Source organism: Monopterus albus, unplaced genomic scaffold, assembly GCF_001952655.1.
Source record: "Monopterus albus unplaced genomic scaffold, M_albus_1.0 scaffold16.1, whole genome shotgun sequence".
In the NCBI taxonomy this organism is placed as follows: Eukaryota; Metazoa; Chordata; class Actinopteri; order Synbranchiformes; family Synbranchidae; genus Monopterus; species Monopterus albus.
Window position 1 is genome coordinate 870,181 of NW_018127896.1, and position 19,166 is coordinate 889,346.

General features: G+C 44.0%; 1 protein-coding gene across 1 annotated transcript in view; it reads right to left on the reverse strand.

Annotated features, from left to right (window-relative positions):
- Nucleotides 1-19,166, reverse strand: part of agap1 (ArfGAP with GTPase domain, ankyrin repeat and PH domain 1) — a 135,458-nt gene that overhangs the window by 69,567 nt on the left and 46,725 nt on the right. The window contains 2 exon segments of the mRNA XM_020591918.1: nt 4,699-4,786; nt 5,321-5,379. Coding sequence (XP_020447574.1) covers nt 4,699-4,786; nt 5,321-5,379 — 147 coding nt within the window.

A 19,166-nucleotide genomic window follows, 5' to 3' on the forward strand; every position in this document is an offset into this window, starting at 1 on the left:
TTTTCTCACCACACTGCTGTCAGACTACTGACTGATGGGGAGGGGAGGGACTGAAAAGAGGTCAAGAGAGAGGATCGTTACCTGCATCCACGTCGGCTAGTTTACAAGAGCAGCCCAGAAAGGAGACAGAGAGGAAACAAAAAGCAAAACAACATCAAAGGTGCAACCACAGTTAATGCATGCAGAGTCAAACCCAGCACCCAGAGAGCAGGAGTTATCACAGATCAAGAGGTGCAAGAGGAACATGAGGTCTGGAGCAAAAATGAGGAATGAGAGAAGAACAAGAGTGCAAAAGAAAGGAGAAAGTTATAAGGCAAAAAACAGAGTAAATAGCAACAGCAAGGAGAGTTGACAACATCTGATTTGCAGGACACTGGAGGTCAAAGCAGGAAACACAGAGAACAGCAACATGTGAAAACCTCCTGTAGAGGAGCAGCAGGACACAGATGCAAAGGATCCTGGCCGGACCTGTCGACCGTTAGTGTTTGTTTCTTTTGTGTTGTTACTACTAATTCCACACATTTCTCTGCCATCTTTATGTTTACAACACAGACAGTCTCACAGTGGGAGTAAGGCTCATCAACAAACCGAGAGGATGTGGTTTCATTTAGCTTTTAAGGAGGTAAATGTGACACTCAGATTTCAGAGTCTCTCATCTTGAACAAAATGAAATATCTGCTCCTTTTTGGAATTTATCAGCACCTCTTTACCTCTTCCGTGCTATGTAACTCATCCCCTAATTTCCTTATTGTTCATGTTTGTGTTACAGATAAATCAAGTTAATGGTGAGAACTCATCCAAGATGAACAGACCTAAAGCCCTGAGTGAGAGGGAATGAGGCTGTGCGGTGTCGGTGACAATCAGCGACAATCAGGACTAAGTGTAGTCACATTGCTTCTTCTGTTCCATTCAGACAAATAAACACATATCAGACAGTTTTTTAAACAGCAGGATTTCTCAATGACGCCTGGCTACAGAAACACAGCCACCACAGTCGGCAGCATCAGCTTGGTGGCTGTGGGTGATTTCCCAGCCAGAGCTCCCTTCTTCTCTAATGGATACCATGTGCTGCTGCTCAAACACTCGGCCGGAGTTTAACTTTTTAGATTTGGGGGGGCAGCCCCATGTGTTGTTGCATGCTTTGTATTGCCTACTGGTTTTATGGTCTGCAACATAAAAAGTCCAGGCGGTTTGCAGTGTATTCTTGGAAATCACATTCCGCAGCAGATCGTAGGGTTTCACACTGATTGATGCGTTCGAAGTGGCCACTGGTTCCAGGTCGTTTCAGCCGCGCTATAAAAACCAGCCCATCAGGATCCATCAATGTGAACATTTAGGGAGCTTTATGTTGCTTTTTATTATTGTGTGGAGACGCAGTTATAAGCAGGGACTCTCGACGCATTCAAGGACAGTCTGACAAGCAACCATTTTGATCAATGATTCATCATTCGAGACATTTTTCAGGCCAAAACATCAAATGTTCCCTGGACCCGAGTTCTGAACTGTAAAGATTTGTTGCTGTTCTTCATCTTATGTGAAACTAAACTGATTATCTTTAAGGTGTGAACAGTTGTAGGACTGTAACTAATAGTTATTTTCATTATTGATTAATCATTATTTACAAATGTTAGAAAATTGTGGAGAATATCAACAGAGAGAAGAAGAAACCTTTTAATTTTGCATGAAAAATGTAACAATGATTTAGCTAACTATCAAGATAGTTTCCAATTATTTTTGTATCAATGCACTAATTGATTAACTAAAAGTTGCAGCTGTAGACCGCTGGTTGGACAAAGCAAGACATCTGTCATTGACACACTGGGCTTTAGGGAATTGTGATGGCCGGTTTTCAGACATTTAACAGACCAAATTAATCAGTAATAAAACTAGTTATTAGTAGCAGCCTTGATCTGAAGCAGAACCAGCAGCATGTTTAATTGATCAAATCCCCAAAACCCTATCTTCCTTTTCTGTACTTCAATAGCTACTTAGTGTCTTCTGAATTTCAGCAGGTCAGTGAAAGGTTTTTAGCCTTGGTTACTAATGGTTTCTATGAAAATCTGCACGCCTGAGTGTCCTTGAATGCAGCACAAAGAAGAGTTTTGCAGGGAGAGTTTGGCCCAGAAAACAAAAAAGAAACAAAATGTGCACAATGAAGCTTTGATGGTGGCGGTTTTAACATGTCGGACATCTCAGTGCTAACAGAGGTCGCCATGAGATTCCAGGAAAAGTTCATTTGCTCTGCTCATTAACAGGAGCTGATGCGAGTACAGTCATCTGCAGTTGAGGCTCCAGCCTGCAGGATAAGAATAGCCCTGGTTAGTGGCTTTGTGGCGCTGCGGTCCCACTGCCGCTTGCAAGCCACCAACTCCGCTCCCAATCAACAGCCATGGGAATCCAGGCTGCCACGTATTTTTAGACCCAAGGAATTTCAAAACAACACATCGGTTTTCCTGCTCTTCTCTCTGCCTGAAACTCCTTTCATTTCTTGTGCTTAGGCGATGACTTCAAACTGTTTTTTTTTTCTTTTATAATGAGAGTTCTTGATGGGCGGCGCTGCCAAGTAATCAGATCAAAGATGTTGTGGAGCCATTGTTTAGGGCTGGCTTGGATACAGTACATGAAGCTGCTTGAAGCAGCGCCGTGTTGCTTTTGGCAGAGCTGTGGTGTTATTAAGGCCAAGCAGTGCAAACAGACCGTTGGGCATTTAGCAGTCTGACATGGCAGAGCCACACAGGGCATTGCAAGAAGCCATATGTCACAGCTGAAGAGGATTTCCTCAGACCTTAGTGTGCACACCTCAGGGAAGGTCTGCACTGGGGATTCCCCACCACCACCAACCTTTCTGGATCCTTTCCAGCGGCTGCAGGCCTGCATGTAGCGCTCTCTATTCCTCTATCCCTTAGGGTCCCTTTAATCAGTTCATCTTTGATCAGCTCCTCCAACAGCAGATTAATACACAAGTTCAACTACTTTCTCAGCTGATGCATAACTTCAAGCACTCCTTCTTCCCCTGCCTCCAAACATGGAAGGCCTAGTTTCTCTGCCCAGGGACCAGAAGCTCAAACTGGTCTGTGGGCTGATTCTGAGTGGGTCCCACATGACAAAAGGCAGCAAAGGTTTCATCCTAAATGAACTACATTTGATGAGCTCCAAGGCTTTAAACATACAGAGAGGTCAAGAAGAGTTAACGAGCCTCACTGCTGAGGGTAAGGAGTTAAATGTCCCTTTTGGAGTCAGACAGAGAAGGTTTAATACAAAGGCATTCATCTGAACTTTAGTGCAGTGACCTGGCTTCTTCTGTCTTCCTTTAAAACATTGATGTCTGAATTAACTTCTGATGGTCTGCTCCGTCAGTAGAAATGGCTTCTACTCTGCCTCTCCAACCTCCAGGAAAGAAAAGGCCCATGTAGTCAAATATTAAAGGAGCATAAGGTTTAGCCAAAGAGGGTGTTTGCCTGGGGAGGCTGCTGTACTGCACAGTGTGTGGGGGTGCTGGCAGCAGAGTGGCTTTAATATTGGATGAGGAATATGGCCGTCACTGCAGGGCCTGTGAGACTCTACAGGAAACTGCAGTTGGCTTGGTATTTTTCACTACGAATTACATGGAAACTTCAAAGATTCTACATGGTCCCGTGTCAGCTGGGAGAGCATTTGTAGGTACTTATTTATGACAACTCTGGTTTATTAAACCAGTGTTCCCAGATCTCAGAGATAAAGCTGGTGGCTACAGTGTGAGCATTGCTGATAGAAATGATGTGCAAACCTCCAGCAATAAGACCCAGTTTTCAACAAAGCAGAATGAGACCTCTCCAAAGTTTTCCTAAAATGGACAGTACTGCATTGTTGTGCCTCATTTAAACAATCTTAGAGCAGCTTCAGTAACATCAGTGCTGACAGACCTGTCGTTGTAGGTGGACGTAAAAGTTCCTACTGTTGTTAAACCTCCTGTCTGATGACAGGGAGAGGAAGAATTTGCACTGTCCTCTTGCCCAAGGTTAAGGCAGTCCTGGCCCCCAGGCTGGGAGCCACTGGTCTAAATTTGGTTTCTCAGGTCACCTAATTTATAGGTTTTACATACGAAACATGTCAAACTGGAGCCCCTGTGGCTACTGTGTAAGAATCAAAACATGTGAAAGGTCATTAAGCACTGAATTCATCCAAAACACAAACCAGGAACATTTTTATTTAAAGTAAGAAAAACCTGAATAATCCAGATTTGTCTCTGAAGCGAGTGCACCACACCCCTGACATATGAAGCCTGGACTGCACTGTTCTGTGCATGACTCTTGCCTCTCTTTATCAGTGTTTCTGCCCTGGTGGTCAAATCTGAGCTTAACTTACCTGTGACAGCAGGATGGTTGTAGAAACACGGAGATGTAGCTGAAAGAGGAGGGGGCGCGAGCTTTGGGCGACTGCGTGCAGGAGACAGAGGCTGTTAATGTCTTATTTTGCCAGCCAAAGTTTTAACCTCAGCCTATTATTTCCTGCTTGTTTTTTGAAAGTGATTTAATCTACTTGCCTTTCTCTGTTTATTTCAGGGATCTAATCTTGAGAGACGAGGAGGTTGATAAGTTTGGCCTGGAAACGCTGGATATCGCTGAATGTTTTGGACCGGTTTTATGGTTCGCAGCCTGAACGACTACAGTGACTACACAGATCCAGCCAGATCTCATACAGAAACATTCATGTTCCTACCTTCAGGTGACTCTTCCTGGACGTATGTCCCTGTCAGGTACCTGTGGACCAGTGCTGACTTACCACTGGCCAGGTTACCCACAATGCCCTGGGGGGAGACAAGAGGTGAAGATCAAGTCATTTTGCAAACACAACTAATGAACAAGTATGAGGATTTATTGGTTTTCTTTGTGTCTTTAGGGTTTGGGGCTGTTGGCCTGAAACAATTCACCAGTTACAATCATTATATTCATATAATCATTGTATTTAAAAAGTGCATATTCCTGAACAGATGTGCCACATACCCCCACACTCCTGGGGGTATGTGGCCCCCAGAGCACTTCCCTTATTTGCCTGGTTGGTTCACTGCTTATGAAACAACATTAGCTGAATCTAGCATGAGGATTCAGCAGTCGGAGTTTGATCCATTTAGTAAGTATTTTCCAGCCTCACAAACATGGGCCACATTTTACACATGTAGAACCAGGACTGAGGAGTTTGCCCTCCATCTCTTACAGCATACATCAAATCACATCAAATCATTTTCAGTGTATATACGACATGTGAAAACTACCCAAACCCATCCTCACTTCATTAAAGGAGATTTGGATGTAAACTTGAGAGAGAGATCTTCTGAACTCACCACTTTCAGTTCTGGTACCGTTCGACTCAGCGTCCACTCCTGACTGTTTACAAATGCATCTGTGAGAGACAGAGGGAGAAAAAACAGCCATTACGCAGGTGTAATGAACATGTGGTGCCTTCATGTGCAACAGCATGTTAACACAAAGATTCACAAATTCATCAGCTCGATGCTCTGAAATATTTTCCCTCACATGCCAGAGAAAGATTTTTTTGGCAACTCGTCCTTTTTGGCTATCAGTTGCCTAGCAACAGTGTCCTCATGACTTCCTGAACCCTGGTTGTATCGTGTGCTGAACCTGCCACGTAAACAACATGACCTCACGAGTTTGAACGCATGACAGCATGCACTTCAACCATTTCAGTAACAAGGGACCAATCTGTTCCTACTCAGTGGTGTCGAGTGGAGCAGGAGGAAGACGAGAATGAAGAGTCTCATTAGAGCTGACGTGACTGGCAGCAGGGTCATGGCAGACTGAACAGGGTAACAGGGCACATACAGACACAACATGGGACAATGACAGGGAGAGAAGAGAGAGGCTGCCTCTGCCACGGGAATCCGTTGTAAAAACTGTTGTACTAAGGAGCTATTTTTACTGCTCTGGTATTTAAAAGAAGTCCAAAGATACAGATTTTTGATGGAAAGTTTCTTCACCTTAAATCTCAGCAGTTGAACCACCTTAGCCACCAGCTGATGTTGGTCAGCTGGCAGAGCTGCTAACTGTGATTTCCCTCCCTGCCAGTGGGTCTCACTGGGAACCAGCAGAAGGGAACTGGAGGACCCCTGAAAACAGGAAGCAGCTGGATCAACATCCTGCCGAGCAGAGAGGGAGGGTTGGGCGCTGACACAGGCAGGCGTTTGTAAAAGCCCCAACAATGCCCCCTGTGTGTCTGCCAGCCAACAGAGAATCTTCTCTCTGAATTCCTTCCAGACAGATACCAGCAAAAATGGGGCGACCGCAGTGCTGACTAACAGTAAAAACAGCTAATGTATGGTATGATAAAACTCTGGAGGCACCGCTGATGGGTGCTGTGTATTCACTCTGTATCACAGCAACAAGAACAGCTGGAGAAACACACAGCAGCTGTTTGGTTCTCAGTGATTTCTGGGAGAAATGAGAGATGACAGAACAACAGTAGGGCAGCTACGTTATTTTCTAATTAATCATTCATGTTGAACCACATCAAACCTCTCTTTCTAAAGTCAGCCTGTTGTTACATATCCTCTCTGACTCTCTGAACACAGTAAAAGTCAATTAAAAAAAATAAATGTCTCCCCCGGGAATTTCTGAGGTATCACTGAATAAGGCCCAAACTGTCAAAGTCAAGGAAGCTGACAATTATCTTTCAAAGTAAAAGACCCTGATTGATTTAGCAGCAGGAAGTAATTTGTGTGGTTGGCTTTCACACCCAGTCATGGCTTCCATCCAATCAACACAACATACATTAATCTTGTAAAGCTGCCACTAAATCTTTATTCAAGATGTTAAAGCAAAGAGTGATTAGTTTCCTTCTCTGACTGGACCCAAAATACCAGGAAATGCTGCATTTTGCCTGGACCAATGTTTAAAAACGTCATTAGGCTGACCGTGCAGACCTCCTCTATCACATCAGAAAGTGTGGACATTACCAGGTCATGAAAAGTCATTGAAACATTCCATCAGGACAACAGTGGGAGTCCATGAAATTCAGACAATTATCACACCCTTGTTTATCCAGGTGCTGTTATTCTTGGGGGCTTTTAGCACTCTGTGTCTGCTAGAGAGGCTGACACAGACCGCTGCCGATGAATTAGTAAAAGAGACTGATGACTCTAAATGGGTCTGGCCAGTTTAACACAGACCCCGAGCTGCAGCAGAGACAGCGGGGTTCAAGGTGTCTTTATGGCGGTGCAGTCAGGCCTGACTAACCACAACAGGGAGCTTATCATTTGTACCATCATATTTCACTAGATCTTCACTCAAAATGTTCTGTTTCTCTGAGTTCTAACACTTTGTAGCAGCGAGTATCAAACACGGTCAAATACTCCAAAGTTGGCAATGAATGTCCAATCAAAGAGAAAAACTGGAGAGAATTTGGGAAAGAGAGATGAGAAAAAAGGCTTCAGAGTTTTCAAGGAACTGCTCAAGAACATGTAGACAGGAGGAAAAGACAGCTTGTAAGAGGATTAAGAAAACAGAGGTGATGGAGGGGATGAGCCAGGACTCCTAGCACTCACCACAGTAATCATCATTAATTGTCTCTCATTTCACTCAGTTGGGTCTATTTAGTGCCGAGTTCTGTCCTCGGAGAGCAGGTGAACAGGTCTGAGCAGAAACACGTTCTCTCACTGATGCTGATGGACGCTGAATCATTGTTTAGTCAACTGACAGGCAACTGTTTTCATTTTGAAGGATCATTTAATTTGTTTTTAAAGTAAAAATGGTTCCAGCTTCTTCACCGAGGATATCTGCTGGTTTTCCTTCTCATATAAACTGAATGCTGTTTCGTTGAAAAAGATCACCAACAGATTGATAGATGGACATTAAATTTTCTATTTTAGTCTCAAAAAATTCTAATCTTTCACCTGTACCATTCAGAGCCCCAAGAATCTTCATGTAAAGAAGGAAGCATTTTAAACCCTAAATCTAAAAACTGTGGTCAAAAGCCTGATTTTAAACCAAACCACAGACCTAAATATCTCCAGACCGTCCAAGGCAAGTCTGAAAAACCTTCTGGTTGTAAAGCATGAGAGCTACCAACCTTTAATGCAAAAGCTTCCATCTTAAACCTAAAGAACCCAGGATGCTTCGCAACAAACCTAAACCACTTTGAATGTGAGGAACTGAGCTTTAAACCTTTTAACCTAAACCCCTCAAAAAAATCCTTATCCTGGTGCCGTAGTCAGCGTCACAACCAAAGACCTATAAACAAAACACTTGACTTCAGAAACTTGAAGACTAGAAGCAGGCAGTCAAAACATTTCTGCAGCAAAACCATCACATTCAGTCCTGTTCAGGGGCACTTTGGTGTTTTCAAGGGCCACACACTGAGAGCGTGTTTATGCGAAGGCAGCGGGACAACAAAAACATGGTAGCCGAGACACAACAGGAATTAATAAGATAACAAGGACAGGTCTCTGTGACCCAAAATCTGCTGTGACAAGGTGGAGTCACAGTCAAGTTCAGTGGAGAGAAAAGCTAAAGTTACACACATCTCAGTGATAGCAGCACATTTCTGGTCTGTGAGTCCACAGGGTTCAACACACATGTATACAGAGGAAAAACTGTCACTGTTTCAGGGATATAAAAACCACAAGGACGAGATGAGATATTTTGAGCAGTGTGCTTTAAGGAACTAGAGTTTGGACAAAAAAAGGAAGCATAATGTAGCTGTAACTCTGTTTTAGCCCATATCTGTTGACAGTGTGGAAACCTAGCCGTCCCTGGTAGGCTAGTGGTTAAGGCGCAGCGCTCTCGCCGCTGTGGCCTGGGTTCAAATCCAGGTTGCGTGCTCTCGCCGCTGTGGCCTGGGTTCAAGTGCAGGTTGCGTGAGGAAGGGCATCGGGCATAAAACACGTGCCAAATGTCAACATGCAAGTCGTCAGTGTGACGATTTGCTGTGGCAACCCCTAAACGGGAAAAGCCGAAAGTGACTTTCTTTCTGTTGACAGTTTGGAAACCTGTTAGCAGTAAAAGTAGCCGACTAATAGCGCCTCCTGCCTGCAGGTACATCCATATATGTACAGACAGCTATCACTGGACTACTTTGAGACTGACAAAAACCTAAAAATGTAATGATTCTGAGGCAGGTTCTGTACAGCTGTACAGAGCATCTTTCATGATTTCTAACTGAACCTATGGATGTTTATTATCAGAGATAATGATGTAGGTCTGCTCATGTGCTATTGTTATATTATGTTATATTATAAATGAGGGATGGAGGAGAGAGGAGAACAGAAATTAATTCACCAGGTAAACTTAAAATCCTCATGTGACTGAGGATAAAAACATAAACAGGAAACTTTGCTGACTGTTTTAACAGAGAGGAAACTGAAGCTGGTTTGTCAGCGTCTATGACAAATGAGCCTCTATCTGCCTTTCCCATCATCCACAGCAGATCTAAATGTTTACGAGCCCCATGTTTCAACCCAAAAACATCTAAAAGCTGATTTTAGCTGCAGGAGGATGTAAACTGAGATCTGACTTGTTTAAAGCCCTGTCAAAACACAGCGGCCCTGACGTGGACGAGTGACCTGGAACACAACAGGTACAAGTGAAACCCAGCCTCAGATGTGACTGTTTAGATATTAAGTACCGTACAAAGGCAGGGATCCAAAGAACATGTTCAGAAGGGACTGGAAGGACAGGAAAGCCCGACAGTTTGTGTGTACATGAGGTATTTCAGGATGTTAATCCTCGTGGAAGTGTTGTTGGCTTCAGTCAACCAAACATCCACAATTTCAGGCTCAACAAAGCAGTGACATAAGAAGATTTATTCCAAAGACTCTCACTGAGAACAGGCTCTGTTTCATCCAGACACACGAGCAGAGACAAATGGTAGCGGTAAAAGTCAGCACATTATTTGAGCAGTTGTTTGGTCTATAAAAAGCCAGGGTGACATATTTAAAATGTGGATTTGCTGTTTGTTTTCTGGGAGCTTATGTTAGACTCCAGCCTAAGCTTTTGGCTAATTCTAGTAAGAATTTAGATTCAGATTTGGCATGGTTTACCTTATTTAGGCTGAAATACTAACTTGGAAAAGCTTAGAATGCTGTGCAGGTGTCAGCAGCCTTGAAACAAACGTGCTGTTGTGTTTAAACTACAGTCGGGAAGTGAAAGGTGAAGAGGCAGCAGCATGAAGAGAAAGAACAAACGCAGCTGCTGAACACCAGCTGGAAGCAGAGGGATGGATGGAGAGTGTCAAAGAGACGAATGGAGGGAGAGAGAAGAGTGTCAGACAGAGAGGGCAGCAGCATCAAAGAGTCTCACACTCGAACACATGAAGTGAACACGAGCAGGAGCGAGAGAGGGAGCAGAGGTCAGAGACACGAGAAAGAGAGAGAGACAGACAGTAGAGAGGAGCTGGCAGCCGCCCAGCAAACCACGCACACAAACAGCTCCTCTGTGGCGTGTGTTGCAACACAAGACACTACTACAGCATGAAGCACACTGCAGAGCCGGCGTGTGCCGCCACACACCTCGGATCTATCAGTCCATCGGCTGCAAATGGAACCACTGCAGCAGTACTGTACTTAGTACAGGAATATGCATATGTATTTGCAACATTTCTACACTATAGTATTGCACTTTTACTCGAGTGTGACAAGAGTTTGAAGAATAATATAAGGCTTACATTTACTTTCCCTTTAGTTCTAATGACTTCACTAATCTTCCACTTCCCCAAAATGTTCAGACACATTTCACTTTTAAAAATCTTTGCTTTCGTATAAGACAAGACCATCAGCCACTCAACAACTGTTAGCGAGGAAAACCAACAGTGCAACCTGACATCACAAGTATGGAACTAAAGTGTTTCTATAGACAAATGATCAAAAACTGGAACAGTTGTTTAATGTCGATTTGTTTAAATGTATTATGTCCAAAATGACAAGATGTACTACTTAATTCGTTTTTATTTTGGTTGTTCCCACACTGTTACACATATGTCTGTGAGCTCTGTTGTACAAAGACGTGAAAGATGTTGGGGTGTGAAGTGTTCTTCATGTTTTTCCAAGCTTCAGGTTTAAAATATATTTGTGATAATGGTGGTTTCCTATTTTTGACCGTTCTGTTATTGTTGGAAAATGTATACGCAGCACTGTGGTTGTAGTAAACCTGCCACTTCCATATGAACGGTAACTGTGCAGAGCATCTGAAGCTACAGAAAACATCCAATAAGATCTCAGCAAAATCCCACAGTCAGTTCATTCTGCCATGACAAAATGGCCGTTAAAACCAGGCTGGAGCTTACTATGGCACAACACAAACATGACACACGGGGTAAAGTTAACAGAGAAAATGTCTTGAGTTGATGAGCTCCAAACAACTGACTGAAAGTGAAAAACAGTTCAGAAAAATCAAATGAGAAGTGTGTTTGCACTGAGCAGTGACAAAGGATCGGTCACCTGAGTACCACTGCGCCTTAGGAACCGACCTGAATCAAATCTGTTCAATGAAAAAAAGACTTTGTGTCTTATCATTACCGCACAAAGAGGCTCAAGTTAAATTTCATGGTAGAACAGCACAATATGTGCACATAATAAAAATACAAGAGCATACACTTGCTTCTGGAGCCGAGAGCTTGCGATGAGCACCATGTGAACGTCTGTCGAGTCTAAACGTGGGTTTTCAGACTGGAGCTGTTGACACTTTGAGCACTAGCAGACCCGTTTGTGCAGATCAGCATCTTTTGCTATTCATCTTGAGTCTTGCACAATGACACCGAGACCAGATGCTGGCACGTGTCCTGAGGCATGCTGGGAATCCAAACATCTACAGGCCCTGTGGGGAATCCCAGAGCGACACATCAAGCGCTCACCGTCATGAAACTGGCTCTGACTAAATTTAGAAGGTGAGCACGATGAACAGGTGACGCCTCCACACTGTAACGACACCTCACCTGGACTCAGCAGGTGCTTCATCTTTGTCTGCTCCCTCGTCAGGCTCAACACACATACCGAACAAGCCCTGACAAATGTTCAGAAGCCCCCTACACCTATAAATCACAGCCATGCTTTAACTTCTGTGTGTGAACAAACACTACAAACTGTACATAAGTGCTGGTAAATTCACCTTTCAGCTCATTCAGTCCTTAGTATAATGGCACCTCTCTCCACAGACCTCTGTGTGTATTCATGCTGAGGTATGGTTACTGCTGCCAAACACACCAGGTGTGACGTTACAGCACTAATACCTTCATCCTGAACAGTGTGATGACTCCACCCTGCTGACATGTTGGATCACTGATCCTGTGATAAAACCCTGGTGGATTAACAAGCAGACCTGAAACAAACAATGCTTCTGTAATGGAAAAAGAAGCGGCCGCACAGTAAACTTAACCTAAATAATAACGTGAATTCTTTTATTTAAAAATGCAGCTAAGATTTTCCACATTGACAAATCCAGTGAAAACGAGACATATTGTGGTGAAGAGGAAGAGAAACAGTCTGGATCTACTGATGAAGTGTTAGTTGGAGAGAAGGGGAAGGCTGAGATAAAATGTTGTCATGTGACTGATGAGGCGGCGCTGCTCTGATTAACCCCCAACACACATCCAAACAACATCGCCACCCTGCCCCAGGGGAACCAGCAACCGTGCTCCACCCATGATCCCACTCCGTGTGTGTGTTAAGACAATAGAGTCATTAGAGCGTCTGTCTGTTCCAAAGATCATCTATCCATCTATGCCAGCCTGCATCGCCCGGGGCGCGCTGCGTGTGTTGCAGATGGGGCTTCATACTGGGACTGAAACACAGGTCTCGCTGAGAGCGTCACTCTGACTGTCGCACTTCTTTATTTAGCTGAGAAGTGTCTCAGTGATGGAGCATTTAGGAATAGAAACATTGTTTACCGCAGCTCGGCGCACACGGCGAGTCGATATCTGTTAGCATCAGTCACATCCAATCGACTATTTGAGCAAGTAGCAACAGACACAAAGATAGAGACTCTGTTTTAGGTATTCATTAGTGTTAGACAGCTGCTCAGCTTTCAGCTTATTCTATGGTGAGATGTCCTGAAAACAGTGATGTGATGAAGTGAAATGATCTGCTGCTGTAAACAGAAGACCTGTGGTCTGGACATAACAGCACTGTTCTGACAATGACATCCCTTCATCATGTCTGGAGATCTGAACATGAAGACTAGTGCTGATTTCCTTCTACACGTTTCCTAACTGGAATGAACACCATAGAAGAAGATTGGACTCCCAAAGTCAGCATGATGAAAGTCTGTCAACACTCTACCCAGTACACAAACCACATGTGAGCTTTGTGTACGAGCGTTGGTGGGCTCGTGGGCACTGTCAAGCCAAACAAACTGAATGGCAGAACGCAGCACAGTCCGGCCTCCACTGCTTCTCAGAGCGAGAGGTTTGAGAGACACTGCTTTGTTCCTGGATAAATCTGTCCACTTGGTTCAGTCTGAATGAGACCCACCTTCAAATGTGGTCTGGACAGGTTTGTTATTACAGCTGCATCACCACCAATCAATCTGCTGAACATCTTCTCGTTAAACGATTCATTATTTTGTTATTAAAGCACATTGATATGTGCCAATTTTCAGATTCAGACATCTTGGTTTTATCTGACCAACCGTTCAAAACCACAGATTTATATACAAATGATAATTTTTTGTGGTCAGTGGTGAGTCCTCTGGCTGCTTTAACCCTTTCCATGTCAAACAGCCAAACCAATGTTAACCCTGGTTGCTGCTCTTTCTTTGTCCCACTCTCTCTGTGCAAAAGATGCCACCTCTTCACTCTGACGGCCACTGGTTCAGACTTTTAGACACCACATCCTGTTCCATTTTCACTTTATCAGACAGTGTGGAAAATCATAGTTAATGCACCTTTAAACAAAAAGCTGCAGTCTAGCTTCTGTGTGTGTTTACATGTTTTCCCAACAGTGATGAGCTACTGTGTTCAAAGTGTGGTGATGACAGCTGTATAGGGTGTGTACACAGCTCATACTGTACTGCATACTGGGTGTGTATTATTTTGTGCGTAGCTACGAGTCTGTTTCTGTCTGTCAACTTCCACGTGTCACCGTTAATTAAACCTGTCCAACAGGTAACAATACACACACACACACACACAGTTACCTAACATAGGGCTGCACACCTCCTCCGCATGTTAAATATGATGTTGCTATTGAGGACTTTTAAAGTCAGTTAGCCCTTATGTTTAGGGAACAACTAACAGTTCATGTAAGGTACAAACCAAAATCTAAAAACTGACTCTTTGAAATGACTACAGCGTGATTAAAGGCCCTCTCCATGGTCAGTACTACAGCTGTATAATGTCTTCTTTGGCTCAGACAGGAAAGTGTAATTTACTGAAAACCTGCGACTAATCAGCAGCAGCAGCTTCTGGCTTATCAGGTTCATTCTTCTTCGTTAGTCTGCAGTGATGACAGCTTTATAAGAGAAGCTGCAGCATTTCTATATTTTTCATTGTCGCTGACTTTCTGCTGGGTGTGTGCGGCTGGTGTTCATTAGGCCTGCAGCCTGCAGCCACTGCCGGGCTGCTAATAACTGTCCCACAGAGACCATTAGTAGGACCCCGGAGGAGGGGGGACAGAGGGAGGAAACAGAGGAGCAAGAGGAGGCAACACAGTAAGCGGGCATTCAAAGTGAAGTCAGCCCTGCGTTAAAACAAAGCCTGGGGTTGCACCGGTGGGGGCGTGCTGCTTCACCTAAAGGAGAGACTTGAAATACCACCCAGGTCTAGCTGGAGTCTTAGATCCAGGTTTATCAGACACTGAAACACTGCAGAGAGATGCTCTGAAACACACTTTGGTCACAACTCACAAGGTATGAATATAGTATAAATATAAACTCATCTAGCAGGAACGTGCACTTGAATGTATTTAATTAGCTGCAGCTGAACCAACCTCAAATTAATCAAAGGGCTGTGTCTGTTCATGCAGGGCTCAAAGAATGAGAGAAGAGAGGGTAAGAGGTGTAAACTAGAGGGCTGAAATGGCAACAAGGGGGTTTGAGAGACAGAGGAGGGCAAGAAGAGCAGAAATAAAAGCAGGAAGTACTGCGGGAAGATATGGGGGTAGAAGAGAAAGACAAGGAATGATGAAAAGAAGGTAAGGACGGGTCAGGCAAGTGGATAGGAATGGAAGAATAGACAGAGGTAAGGTCAGAAGAGCGTAGGAGGGACAGAAATAGGTAGGAGATATGAAACAGGTAGGCAAAGAAATAATGGAAGGAAGGAGGGATAGATAATGGTACGAAATACAAAGAGGTTTGGGAAGGATAAAATGAGGTAAGAAGATAGAGAAGTTGAGTAGAAAGTAAAGGAAGGTGAATAGGAGGGATATAAAGAGTTACACAGAGAGGTTACAAAGGACAGAAGGAGGGATAAGAAGTGGGTAGGAGATAATACAGAGGGGTTAGGAAGAGGGGAGGGCAGCACACAGAGAAAGGCAGCCAAGAGTAAACGGCAAAAAAAAGGAGAGATGAAACAGGATGTATGAGGTATACAAAGAGGTTAGGAAGGAAAGAAGGAAAAGAGGAAAGGAAATATGGAAGGACAGGAAGACATGATAGAGGAGTAGAAAGCAGTTAAAGCCACATTGAAACACACTAATGGTATGAAGTGAGGAAACTATTGTGTAGAAAGTGGGAAAAAAGGGGGAAGGCACAGACTCCTTCATACCTCTGATTGATATCTGAGGGTTTTTATTAAACACAAATCTCCTGGTACTGCGAGTATTTCCTCCAGATGTGCGTTCATGCTTCTCACACACACACACACACGCACACAATCTGATTAAAGCCGCCTGAGGGAAAAAGGAAGTTGGAGCAGGAAGAGGATGGCAAGCGACCAACCGTGGAGGAACTGAGACAAAGAGGCTGTATTGTGATTGGACGGATGGTAAACAAGATGAGACGCTTTGGTCACATGATCGGGTCAAGACATGAATATATACGCAAAGAGCACATGTGGAGTCATGTGGAATACCTTCCTCAGGACAAAAACTAGACTCGAGCAAAATAAAACATGAAGTACGACATTAAGACTGGTCCCTCTTTACACATCACACTGTCCTCAAAGGCTCTGCGCTGTGGTTGTGGAGGATCGGAGCTGCACTTCCATCCTCTGCCTCTGATCAGTATAGTCTTCCTGGTGACACAAACTGAACCTACAGCCATCATGATTCAGCTTAGCTCTCCCACATACTGCACGTGTTTCGGTGAACATAACCTAAAAACTGCAGGTCTCTTTTTCAACTTTGCAGCTCAGCAGTGACGTTTTCCTGCACACGCATCACATTTGCAGTCATTCTTAAAGTAACAGAGATGAGATGGAGTTGACCTCTGACCCCAAAGGCTGATGCACATCTGCTCTGAGGATCTGCTTAGTATTCATGTGAGTGTCTGGGTCATTGTCAGACTGAATAAAGACATGCAGCACAGTCATAGGGCGGCAGGCCGGACAGCTCTGCTGATTATAACAGGAGGTCTCTGAGTGGTCAACCTGACCTGCAGCCAACCTGCTAACACGCACACAACATGTACTGTGACACAACTGGGACAGCTCCATCAGTCTAGAGACACGGAACAAGACACTGACAGTGCACAACTGTGAGACGACAGACCTGGTTCTAATAAAGAGCCCACAGGCATGTTTACATGTACTTAACTGCATGACAGGGATAAACACCAGCACAGTTGCAACAGAAAATAAAACCAGCCTAAAAATGTGAAGCTGAACACATGTAAACCTGCAGTGAGTGCACACGTCCCCATAAATGATTCAGTGTGTTTTCATGTGCGTTATATTCTAAATCTGAGCTTAATTCCAGCCGAGTTTAAAACCATTCCTTTAGAACGGGTCTGACTACTTATCGGCCAATTAACATTTTATCTAAAAAGGAAAAGGCTGCGAGTTTCACCTCAGGCTGCCTGCTGTGCGAGAAAACAATCTGGCCATCTGCTGCATCTGCTCACCCCTTTTCTCTGTCTCTTCTACAGGTTCAATGCAATTTGAGATGATTCACTGTCATCTAGTAAAAAATAATGTTTCCTGGAAACTTACAAATCTTCTACACTGATCAAGTGAGCGACAGTTGTTTATCTGAATATTATACATTGTCCACATTTTTAACTTCCAATAACCTTCCTGTGCACTGTAATAACTTGATTTGCACACATCATTCAGCCAAAACTCAACCCTAAGCACTCACAAGGAGCCTCTGCACAAACGCTAGAAGCAACAACAGATGATCGATCCTGAGAGTCTGAGAATCAATAGTTGATCATTCTAATTCATGAATTGTGACTGAATGTAAAATCGGTTTTATCCAATCCTGTTGTAGATATTGATAGCAAAGCAAGTCCTTTAATTGTGCTATGCATATTAATGTAAACACACAGAAAAGCCCTCATCAGCACTGTACAGAGGAAACATGCTGATGTGTGTATGGACACCTACAGCCCACCTTCCCTCCTCTGACCTCAGATCTGCCACAGTGAATCGAGGCTGCACGCGAAACTGTATGACAGTGTCACTAGTCTGATCTGAGGCAGAGGGTCTACGTGCTGTCGACAAGTGAGGAAACAACGCCTGCACACACAGGATGCATCGTTACCTTTCCCCTGCACCCTCCTCACTAAGTAATAACAAAATACTGTATGCAATGCTGCTGTGACTGGAGCCTGAACAACATTCCCATCAGTGTCGAAACATCTCATCTCGTGGACAACAGTGAGCCTTGTGTGAAGGTTCGCAGGCAGCCCAGCTGTTCCTGAGGCCTCAGGGGGCGAAGGGGCGATGGGCAAAGGACTGAGGCACTGGAGCTGCTGGCAGCGAGAGGCGGCAAGGCATCGAACTGAAACAGCTCTCAGTGATAAGCCTGCAGCAGGTGCGAGAGGACGAGGCTGTGTGTGTGCATGAGAAACTGAATATTAAGAAGATGCACGGAGGAAGAGCAGGGACATCAGGGTGCAGGCAATGGGATGGGTTCAAGAGGCCAAGTCTAACCAGAGAACTAGATTTGAGCTGATTTTACAACCAAGACAAACCACTGAACACACCTACAACCAAACTGTCCACTAGTTTAGCATAAGCAAACCTGTTCTTCATTCATTTACGAGTGCACACGATGAGACAAAAGCCACAGCTGCATTATAAAACCAACACATCGCGCAGTCCGAACTGAGCCACCAAAAACAGGTAACCTCTCTATACAGGTACCATGTAGAGCAGCTGTACACGTTTACTGAGAAAAGGAGCTAATGCAAAGTGCAATCTCAGGATTTCAAGAATCAATATGGAATTGTTCAAACAAGAGTCACAATCAATCAAAACACCAATATTTTATTCAGCTCTAAAGTTGTAGAATATTCTTTAACTCTGTAAATCATGCAGAGTAAACAATGCTACTGTTAGGGCTGTGCAATATAAAAAAATAAATAACAAAACCACATGGTTATCTATATATATCACAAATGGAAAATGTGAAAAATCCTTAAAATAATCAGACTGGTGTTGAGAGAAGTGAGCTGTGATCCACTGCTACGCAACATCGCACTGCTTTTAATTACAGCTGGAGGGGAATCATTATTTCAGACCACAGAAATGTGAAGGTATGATCATATCACAAACAGAGATGTCCTGAGGTGAAGCACAAGACCAGGGCCGATCTGAGCATGTTGTAACGTAGCCGCCTCAGCTGAAACACAGCCAATCAAAACCTGACCCTCCCCTTTACCAGCTCTGCCGAGTTTTGTCACCTCTGCCTGCTACTGCCGCAGCACAGTGTCTCACCAAGGTGTGGAAATTAGAGTGTGTAACAACTTACTCACAGTGAGGTTCAGCAAATCTGCTCAGCTTCAACAGTAATGGATCAGTTACCTCTCCCAGCTCACAGCTTACTAATTAACAGTAACTCTGAGAGGAACTCGTTGGCTTGTCTGCTATCATGTTCATGTGTTTGTGAGTTAAAGCATCACAATCAGAGTGAAATTCCAAAACTCCAACAGCGTGAGACCTCTTCTCTTCAGAGGATCGTGTCACTTTTGCCAGTTTAACTTTCATATAGGTCACATCAATAAATGAAACTGATCAGCTTTAGAGTTCTGAACCGAGACCTTCAGCTTTTGAATCAGGTAGCTCATGAAAAGTCAAATGTATCT